This window comes from Pinus tabuliformis, chromosome Q (assembly GCF_031772625.1).
Source record: "Pinus tabuliformis cultivar Carrire ecotype Pingquan chromosome Q, CPIR1, whole genome shotgun sequence".
In the NCBI taxonomy this organism is placed as follows: Eukaryota; Viridiplantae; Streptophyta; class Pinopsida; order Pinales; family Pinaceae; genus Pinus; species Pinus tabuliformis.
In genome coordinates, this window is record NC_142296.1 from 1139211971 (window position 1) to 1139223427 (window position 11457).

General features: G+C 36.9%; 1 protein-coding gene across 1 annotated transcript in view; it reads right to left on the bottom strand.

Annotated features, from left to right (window-relative positions):
- The window catches only part of LOC149223585 (uncharacterized), a 45417-nt gene extending 44489 nt beyond the window's left edge, over positions 1-928 (bottom strand). Inside the window, exons 1-2 of the mRNA XM_089385875.1 lie at positions 740-928; positions 413-634 (exon numbers count right to left, since the gene is read on the bottom strand). Of these exons, the coding sequence (XP_089242001.1) occupies positions 413-632 (220 nt within the window). The 5' untranslated portion in view covers positions 633-634; positions 740-928. The remainder of the gene's footprint in view (positions 1-412; positions 635-739) is intronic.
- Between the last annotated feature and the right edge of the window lie 10529 nt (positions 929-11457).

Genomic DNA, 11457 nt, shown 5'->3' on the forward strand with positions numbered 1-11457 from the left:
TTATTGGTTTGAAAGACCATCCGGGAGGTACTATCAGTGGTTGCAGAATGCTCGCAGTTGAACTCAGATGCATGGACTTTGGACATTTTTAACCTTACCCATCTACCAAATAGCGAATTATCCTTTACAGGCTCAAAACTGCTTGATGAGAAATATACTGAACACTAAATTCCCGTCTTTGGACCTTTTTCATTAAATACCTATCTGAATATAGAAACCAGCAATAAAGCAAAACCGTATGGATTCCATATGGGGTAATGCCAAATCCTGAAAACTATGCAAAAATCTATCAACGAGCGTCAAATTTCCCACTAGAAATCATACCCATCTATCAAATCGTCCAATTTTTATTGCGGAGCGGAGGAAACAAAAGCAAGAAAATACAAAAGACAGCAATCTTGGCTGTACTCACTTGCAACGGGTTGAACAACAACAGCTGTTGATGTAGCGACGAGTTTGGTATTTCCCTGACACGAGAGCTTGAGAGAAGAGAAGCCGTTACCCCGTAGCAGCTCTGAGTTGGCTGAAGACAGAGAAGAGGCCTTTGCTGCTTGCATCGATGGATTTCGAGCTTTTGTTGCTGGGCATATGCATGTGCAGGATGCTAGACGGCTCAGCAGAACTGTTGCCATTGCTGGACAGTATAGAAATTGTAACAAAGTTAGAACAGGGAACCTGAAATTCTATTGTTTTCCTGCTATCCTAGTTGAGAAATTGTAACAAAGTTAGAACACGGAACCTGAACTTCTATTGGGTTCCTGTTATCCTCGTTGCAATATTGTGTGGACGGGTGCGAGGAGGTGCTGCGGCTTTGAATTCATATTTTGGTCCCAGACAACTGCAATAATTGCATTTTATTTCTAATTCAGGTCACCGCGTGCTTCATTTTTTTGGCGTGCTCCGTCACATGTTCTGACTGCCCCTTCTTCTCGGTTGGTGATGTGATAAGGTGTATTTAATGTATTCTTATTTTGATGGATGGTCATTCCCATTAGTTTTATATAGTTGGCCATTTCCTTTTATTTAGAGAAGAGCATTTAAAATAAATCAGATTTTACTGAAGTTGAAGATTTTGTTAACAATATACTAAACTCAACAGGGTTGTGTAGGTATTTCTTTTTATTATATCAATTCAAGGGGAGTAAATGGGAGGGATATTACTTAATTTTGATGGAACAATGGAAGTTAAATTTTTATGGAGTTTGGGAAGGAAAATCAACAATCAAGCAGAAATGTATGATCTTTTACAAGGTTTATGTATTGCTAAAGAAAAAGGCATTAAAGATATTATTGTCTTCAGAGGCTTGTTGCTTACAATCCATTATCTCATTAATGAGAGCAATCCGAAGGATAGCTCCCTTGCCTTGGCGCTTCAAAGAATTAGGAGATTGGTTACATCCTTTCATACCAAGGAGTTCTACCATATTGTCAAAATCAATACCATGGATGTTGATCTGCAAGCTAATATGACTTGCTCTCTAGAAGAGACTAAGTTATAAATTAATGACTCTAGTAACTTATGTCCAATCCCCTAAGGCTGTATGGTCCCTAGAAATTGGTTTTCCCCTTGGCTTCTCCCTTATTTGGCTATTTGTCTCCTTGGAATTAAATTCTCCCCATTATCCCACCCCTTCTATGTGATCCCTTTCATAATCTCGACAAATATCTTGAAGGTTGAAAGGTTTGGTTTCATGTTTGGAATTTAATCTCCCATGACGTGGCATTATATGAGAGTTGTCACCATGCATTTGTGTTGCTCTTAGCCTCGCATGCTTGGTATTACTATGATCATCTGCCCCGACGTTGGAAACGCCTTCCTCTCAGAATCATGATGGTTCTCTTTGGAAGTTGTACTAGGAAATTTAATGATCAGTTGATGAGGAATGTATGGATTGACAGGGGCATGAGTGATAAATCCAGCTTTCGCCTTGTTCCAGTGTCGTTCATGTCTGAGTTTACATCTCGGATTGCTCCATCACCTTTGTGGTCTGTAAATTTGGTTGTTGTTTTGTCTCTGGAATTAACTGTGGCGTCCATGCATCCAAAGTTCTGCCAGCTTTGCTCTTGTTTTAGTTGCTCCTCCTTTGTGTGGTGAGATTGTGGGTTTGACACTCCAATTCTTGGGAATTTTGGAGGATGGGACTCACTCCAGCGACGTATAGGTTCCCTAATTTTGACGACCTCAGGTTGGTTCGGGCTCTAGGGCACGAAGGTAACTCTTTGTTTCCCATTTTCAATTTTGATCTATATGGCCTAGATGGAAACTCCAGTGAAGTAGGCTCCTTTCTCAACACTATGAGTTCCAATTTGAGTTTATTAAAGAGGTTTGAGGCTCTGTTGGGCATCATCCTAGCAGTATTGTGGTCTTCCTTCTCAAGGGTTTTGTGGATGTTTCTAGTTCATTAGCGGTGTGGTAATTTTCTGACTTTTGTCTCACATTCGACCTTAGTCTCATGCGATGGTTCAACAGAAATTGTGTATGGCAATTATTGTTTCATTTGTGCTTGGGGTATCAACAATTTTAGGTCTTAAAGGTTTTTGTTTGAATTCCCCTTGTTCCCAAATTCTTCAGGCCGATCATATCTCTTCTGCAACCATCTTGGGGAGGTTTGGGTCATACCCTTTTGGTATTTGTTTGTTCTGCAACCTCTTTCTACGTACCCCCATGAATTCTGACTCTAAATTTAAGACCTCCTTAGTAGCAAGACCCTACTCACATTCTTTGTCTACTCATGAAGCCCTTCATGGTGCTGACTACGACTTGTAAGTCAAATTTTGCCAACTATACCACTCACAAGTGGAACACACTGATAAGATAATGGCTCTCCAACATCATATCTCTCGCTTGGTGGATGAAGTGGATGCGTTCTGGGGTATAATAATGGACTATAAACTTAGTAGAGATGTTCCTACAAGCCAAAAGCAGCTCCGGGAGGACCTAGGCAAGCGGGACATTGAACTCAACAGGCCAACTACGGAAAATGACTAAATTTCATGTAGATGATTGATCACAATATGTGTTTTTTGCTATTTTTATAGTTTTGTAAATCTTATATAATGGGGTATACAGTTAGTCTACTAGTGTTTTTCCATGTAATGTGCTTTTGATCACTTTGAACTCTAATCAATTATGAAAACTGGCAATGTAATCCCCTTAATATTTACTACGGTTGGGCGTAGACTTAATACCAAAAGTACTCATTTTTATTTAAAAAAATAATAATATATCAATTTAATAATTCAACAATTTATTTTGATCTCTTCAATTAATTAATTATTATTCAATTTGATTTTATGAAAAGTCTTAACTTTTTATTAATATAATTTTAAAATATAATATCTATTAACATTATTGAAAATATAAGTATTTAAAATTAATTAATATATTATGAAATTAAAAAATATATACGTTTTTTCCTCGATGGGGGTGAGGAACCCGACGCACGAAGCATCACGTGGCTCATGTTTGTAAACAATTGGCATAAGGGTGGAGGGTCAACCTCCCCGCCCTCTCAAATCACCTAGTGTACGAGGGAGAGTTATGGCGTCTGTGTGAAATACCTTAGCACCTTGACTAGTGCGGGAGGCAATGATCTAAGACACTAGATGGGTTATGGCGAATTCATTTGCATTGGAGTTTCAATACGAGTTCACGTTCCATGTTGGTGTTCTGCCCGTCAGCGAAGGAAGCATCACTGATTTTTCTAGGCATGGTGGCAACCCCAGAGTTTCTTCCTAAACTCTTGGCTCTGCAAATTAGTATCCTTCTTGTTCCAGGGGTGGTATCCCGTGTTTTTTGTGCATGCATAGTGTGGCTTTCAGAGGTGTCGACTAGTTTGTATTTATGGTTCAATTGGAAATTGGAAGTTGTGGGTTATTGGTTTCTTGGAGGTTGGTGGAGGTGGTATGGTTGGCGGTGCTTCTGGGGGTGGTGGAGGCTCTATGCATAGCGCTCCTTCGTAGGCTGTTGGGCCTATAATTGGGTTGCTCTACTTCTCAATGTATGGTTTTCTATGTGTTTTGGGGCAAAGGGAATTAGGTCCTTGAAGGTCGTCATGGTTGCCTGTTGTTGGTGCAGTTGGGGAGGCGCTCATCGGAATGCTTCATGCAGGGTCAGGTATTGATCGACCCTTCTTCTTTTGATTTTCAAAATTGCAGTGAGTTTAAGTGCGAGAGCCTAGGGTGGCAATATTGGTGGGGTGGCAGAAGTCTGGTAGGTGTGTGTCACTGTGTTGGGGAGGGAATTGTTAGCTCTCAGGCCTGCCTAGGTGGGTGGTGGTTTCAGCCTTGGGCAAAGCGGGCTTGGTGGTCAGGGGTCGGGCGTGTTTGGAAGGCTGACGGTGGTTCTTGCATTTTTGACTCTGGTATCGACAGTGTCATTGCTGGTCTAGCCAGTATGTGCCCAGCTCTGCGACGAGCGTGGTCCTCCCTCCCAGCAAACCCTGGCTCAGCTGGATGCAGGGACCCAAGAATGCAAATACAACCTTTGGACCCGGGAGTGGAGGCGTGAGGGGCTCGCCATGGTGGTAAGACAGCGAGGTGCTCCCAGCGGAGGGTGGCTAGTGTGCAAGGTGGTTGTGGAGGTGGCAACTCGGTGACGCGGCATGCAGAGCGGTTGCAACAACCACAGCGGAGCGGTGACGTGCGGCGTGGTGGCATAGGAAGGTGCGGGTCTGCAGAGCGTTCGACACCTAATGTGAGGGAAATTCAGCATTGTTGTTTGGAGAATTATCGCAAGCTGATACAATCCCTATTGGAGCGGTTGGAAACGACTGAACGGATCCGAAGAGAGGAGCATGTTGAACTGGTAGCCACCTTGGACAGAATGCACTACTTCCAGTGCCAGGTTCGAGAATGAGTGGTGGTGGTCTGGCATGGACAGAACTTGTTATCAGAGAAGGTGGAGAAGCTAGAGTCTTGGATGGCTCACTTCAAAGGGCATGTCCAATGCTCCTTTCGTCCTCCGCCTCCTTTTGGGACAACCTCGGACAACCCAGCTTCCATCACGTCAGATGACTAGCATGACTACAGGTGTTCTCTTTGTGTTACTTGTCTTCTAATGTCTCTGGCCTTCTCGATTATGGACAATGTCCTTAATCTCTCTTTTGATTTTTTATCATATGTTGTAAACGGTGGACAACAAACTTGATCGGAGTGAAACCACCTATTTTTTTGTTAATCTTGACATACATCTTTTTCACAGATAAATAAAATTTCAACTTACATATGTGTGTTTTGAAATTATAATTTTATTAAATATAACATTAATGAATCTATTTAAGTGGTGCTATGTATAATTTTTACCTAATTAAAAAATTAATTGATATATTATGAAATTAAAAATATACTGTGAGAAATTTTAATTTTATTAATATAAAATTAATAAATATATTTAAGTGGTGTTACTTTTTGAAATGTAAACTTTTACTTCCTTAAAAAAATTCATTAAATACATTTACTTTCTTAAATGTATACTTTTTACTTAATTAAAAAATTATTAAAATATATTTATTATATTAAAATGAGTGTATTTGAATGATCAAAAGAAAAAGTTGTTTCGGCCTGGAGTATGCCGTAAAACTGCTTCTGCTTGGCTAAGAGCTCGTCTTTCTCGGACGTAAGGAAACAGGTTAACGGCCCAAGACCCAGAGGCATCTGGCAGGAGTGAAAGCCTGCTCCCTTACGGACCACCAGCGGGTTATTACAGGTGGCGTGGTTTTCCTTGATAACGGTGATGAGTCAAACCGACATTCGCGGATAGCAGCCAGAGATGGCTGTCCTCACTGTTGGTTTGACACCTGAGTTTGATAGGTTTTGCCACCTTCGAAAAAAAAAAAAAATAAATAAATAAAAAAAAAAATGTTGTTAATTTTTTAATAATTTAAATTTGATTGTGCAAATATATTTATTTTTAATAAATTTACTATTAAAATATATATGATTTATTCCTAAATTATATATAGGTGATTGGAGTGGGTGTTTCTAGCCTTGATGAACATGTTGAATCACAATTTGTCTGGGGTCTAGGAACTATTATAAATAATCATGTTGAATGTCTGGCTTTATGGAAGGGTTTTGAGATTGTATTGGATAAAAACATAACAATCCTCATCATCTTTGGAGACTCTATGTTGGTCATTCACCAACTTAATAAAGTACAAAGGACCTCAATTCTTAATCCTCCTTCAATTTTACAAAGGATAAAACCCCACGTTCATAAGTTTGAAAAGAGTGAGTTCTATTGCACTACCTAAATTCTGTGTGAGATTTGTTGGCAAAAAAGGGAGCAAATTTAAATCAGGGGGAATATTTGGTGAATATGCAACGGGCCCCATCCTCTCCCATTGCATGAATTGATTTTGGAAAAAATAAATTTCATTAAATTTGGCCAAGGCCAATGCATGCTAACCGTGGTAATACCTCATATGATGGACAACATGATAGAAGTATTAATGTTAATGGTAGTATTTGGTTATAACCCATAGGTGTTACTACAGTGGATATACAATCCAATAGGATTAGACTTTTTCCAAGGACCTCATAACAATTGCCGCATGGCGATCTAGAATCGAGTACATAGGTGACATAATCTGGTTAAAATGGGATGCCTTAAAAAGACCGCTCATGTGGGAGCCAAGATAGAGAAATTTGAGCATTTACTACATGTGAATTTCAAGTCTCCTTTGAGGTATCGGGAGTGTCAGTGTCTAATATTCTATGGAGGAAATTCATTCTTGAGTGTGGAAATCGTCTTGATCTACTCAAGCTTTAAACATGCATTCTAGTTGTTTGAAATATCAATATTCTTAATGTTTTCATAATTTTATGTAATTGCATCTTGCACATTTTTTAAACAACTTTTGAGTACCATTTTGCTTTCCACCATGTTTTATTGTACTTAATAATTAGACGTCAGTAACAGAAGTGTGCACATGGCTCTGTACTTAATAATTGGATGTGAGGAGCAGAAGTGTGCACACAACTCTAATTAATAATTTACCTCTCACAAAAAGTGTAGTTGCCTAGATGTTGATTACTCCTACAAACTCTAGTGATGTTAGTAGAATAAAGCTTAGATCCAGTGTTGGCACCGTTAATTTTGTTGTAATTAACAAATTTAGTGTAATGTGAGTTGATATTTAGAAGTTCTAGCACTAGATATTATAACGATTTGATCTGTCTTTGACATACGTGCTACATGATATCACATTTTTGGTACTTTTAAAGATTAATTAAGTATATCACTTGTTGATTTAGTGCAAAGACAACCATGATGGAGTATCAAAATCAACCAAAATTATGCATTTTAGTATTATATATGAATCCAAACAAAAAATTAAAGGCATCAATTTTATATTATTACATTTAAATATCAAAAATAATAAATGAAAGCATAACATATATCAACATAATTATCAGAATACTAAGTGGTTCTTACTAATATTTAAGAATGGTGTATGATGGATAGAAAAGAGTGTTAGGTAACTATTACTTAGGATTTTGTAACGATTATTACATGCATGACAAGAACCACTTCAACATGATAACTTTACCCTTGAAACTATTTAATTTGGTCAAAAAAATATTTTCAAACAACTTCTTTACTATATGCTAGTGAAAATCAAATTTATTCTTATTTTTCTCTCTCTTCATAAGTTTGAGCAACATGTCAACCCTTCTTTGTATGTCTAGGTAATTATGCCACATGAGGTCTAAGATAGTTGGAGAGATGCAAAGACAATATTTGGGGGGAGGATGGCTTCTTTCCCATAGATTGAGAAGTAAGGGGATGTTCCCAAAGTGGCTTTTGGGGTTTTCTCTCAATCTAGATAACATTTGGTAAGGCATTGTGCCAATTCCTCTCTTGGTCAACTACCATTCACTTTAGGATGTGGATCAGAATTTTATTAGTAGATTCAACTACACCATTACCTTTGGGTAACAATTAGTTGAATATCATAAGATGAACCCTATATGTAACTTATTAGAGAGAGATTGTTGATAAAGTAGCTATTTTATAACCATAGTCATGGAGTTGATCCATTGGGGATAGATCTTTTCAAATTATAAGTACAAAAAACACCCATCTACCTCCTCTAGATTTAAATTCAGATTTGAAGATTTTAAGGGCTTGGGGTGGTTATTGCATTTTCAATGGAAAGGTCTAAATGATTTGCAATTGGATGCTCCTTCCCTAGAATTCTTTTCTAGGTTGACAACATTCATTGAATAACTTCTTAGCCAAATTAAGCACACCTTCTAGGTCAATGGGTTCTTTCTCTATAGGTTTGGTAAAAAATAGATGTTTATTTCCCATAGTCACAGTTTTACTATCTTCCCTGTGTTTCCTACTAAGGTGAGCATCTCATTCTCTACCATCTTGGTTTTCGTGAAATTTTCCACTAGAGTGGTATTACTAGTCCTCTATATTAACACGGGGAGGGATGCATCTAAAGAAGATGCGTAATACTATTCTAACACTCCCTCTGATGGTAGAATTTGTATGGAACTTATTTAGAATAACGGTGAAGCATTTGTTGAAATATATGTTTCTTTCTTTCTGCTCCATTTTAATTGCTATAAGATATTTTAAAAGAGTGGTTAGAATTTTCTCTTCATCAAATTTACTGATAGACTCCATTTCAAAATCATCCATCCTATAATGGAGCTCAGAGTATCAAAATCAACCAAAATTATCCATTTTAATATTATATATGTAATCCAAACAAAAAAATTAAAGACACCAATTCTATATGATTGCATTTAAATATCAAAAATAATAAATGAAGGCATGACATACATCATCATAATTATAAATTACTAAGTAATCCTTACTAATATTTAAGAACGGAATATGATGGATAGCAAAGAGTGTTAGGTAACTCTCACTTAGAATTTTATAACCATTATTACATGCCTAACAATAACCACTTCAAAATGATAACTATACCCTCAAAACTATTTAATTTGGTAAAAAATTATTGTCAAACAACTTCTTAACTATATGATAGTGAACATCAAATTTATTCTTGTATTTCTCTCTTCTTCAAGTTTGAGCAATGTGTCAACCCTTCTTTGTATGTCTAAGTAATTATGCCACATGAGGTCTAAGATAGTTAGAGAAATGGAAAAAAAATATTTGGGGGTAGGATGGCTTCTTTCCCATAAATTGAGAAGGGGATGTTCCCAAAGAGGCTTTTGGGGTTTTCTCTCAATCCAAAAATCATTTGGTAAGGAATCGTGCCAATTCCTCTATTGGTCAACTACCATTCACTTTAGGATATGGACCAAATTTTTATTTGTAGATTCAACTATACCATTACCCTAGGGTAACAACTAGTTGAGTATCATAAGATGAACCCTATATGTAACTTATTAGAGAAAGATTGTTGATCAAGTAGTTATTTTATAACCGTAGTCATGGATTGGATCCATTGGAGATATATATTTTCAAATGCTAAGTACACAAATTATCCATCCACCTCCTCTAGATTTAAATTCAGATTTGAAGATTTTGAGGGCTTAGGGTGGTTATTGCCTTTTTTATGGAAAGGTCTAATTGATTTGTGAATGGGTGTTCCTTCCCTAGAATTCTTTTTTTAGGTTGACAACATCCATTGAATAACTTCTTAGCCAGCTTAAGCACACCTTCTAGATCAATGGGTTCTTTCTCTAAAGGTTTGGTAAAAAATAGAGGTTCCTTTCCCATAGTCACAATTTTACTATCCTCTTCCCTGTGTTTCCTATTAAGTTGAGCATCTCCTTCTCTACCATCTTTCCTTTCGTGAAATTTTCCACTAGAGTGGTCTTACTAGTACTTTGTATTAACATGGGGATGGATGCATGTAAAGAATATGTGTATTATACTATACTAACACTCCCTCAAATAGTTGGCATTTATATGGAACTTGCTGAGAATAGTGGTGAAACATTTGTTGAAACATTTGTTTCTTTCTTTCTACTCCATTTTAATTCCTATAAGATCTTTTAAAAGAGTGGTTGGAATTTTCTCTTCACCAAATTTATTGATAAACTCCATTTCAAAATCATCCATCCTATAATGGAGCTCACTGGTAGTTTATAATACTATATATATGCTTTGTTCTCAAAAGCGTAATAAAATATCCTATAGACCACATATTCATGTTCATCATTCATCAACCTTACAACAAAGTAGAAGTCTTTATGTGGTCTTTAGGAACACATGAATTGTCAGGGTCAAACTTAGGAAAAATTTGCTCAAGATGTTTAGGCAAGTCCTATAGATACCATCCCAAGTCAAGAACTCCTTGGAACAACCATGTGGGTGTGCGGTGTTGGTTGTTACACATTTGGTTATCTATTAAATAAATCAAGATTTGAATGGTTGTTCTATTTAATTCAAGCTTTGGTGAGGGGAAAAATGTAGAGATCGAGGTGAAGATGGAGGAGATGGAGAGATTTGATCCAAATGATATGGATTTTCTTGTAGGGTGAGTTCTACCAACTTCTCTATATAGTTGACAAGAAAATATTGAGGAGTTTGGATAAAATCCTATGAAGCCCTTGTATAGGTAGTAGAGGTGCCATAGGTAGCTCACCAATTTCCTAAGCAAATGCCCCAATAAGATTTCGTAAAGCATTAACTTCAAGTTTGAGACCATGTACAATTGTTCTAGGAGAAAATCATGGGTTTTGAATGTGGGGGAGGTGTCTTTGAACTCAAATTTCTAATTCAAAATTATCATATATGGTATGGAAATGATTAGGCTAAGTTTCAGAGGTCAAAGGCTTATAGGTTTGACCATATGATGATTGGGTATTTCTACCATCCAGACATCTTAGGCCCTCCTTCTAGTGCCAATTTTTGTCGACCCATGAAAAAATTCCTTCAACGGATAAGAATACTCCTTGATATGAAGTACCAATTAGACATCACACCATTTTTTACAGGGGACCCATCTATATTTTTGCCCCAACCATTACTAAAATGAATGGGGTTGGTGATGGACATGTAGAATGTAGTATTGAGTATGTGACTATTCTAAATACAAAATAAACTATTCTAACATATTTCTCTAGCTCGGTATGGAAGAGATGTTGTAATGTCCTATCCTGTCCTATCCTATCCTATAAACATTTTGCCTCGGTCAAATTATATACAAATAAAAATAAAAATAAAATTAATACAATAAAATAAAATTGAGGTAAAACAATATAGTTGGTGGTTTTTTGGGCTTCATTTTTGAGAACCCATAGTTTTGTCCATGACATTATTATGTGTGTGTGTGTGTGTGTGTGTGTGTGTATAAAGTCTTTAAACACAAATTCTACTTTGGGAAAATCTAGGGTTACGAGCTTCCGGAAATTCACATATGGCTAAATTTTGGTAAGAAATAGTTAAAGGGTTTAAACATGCATGCTTGTTGTTCAAAATACCAATATTCTTGATATTTTCATGGTTTTCCTCTTGAACTT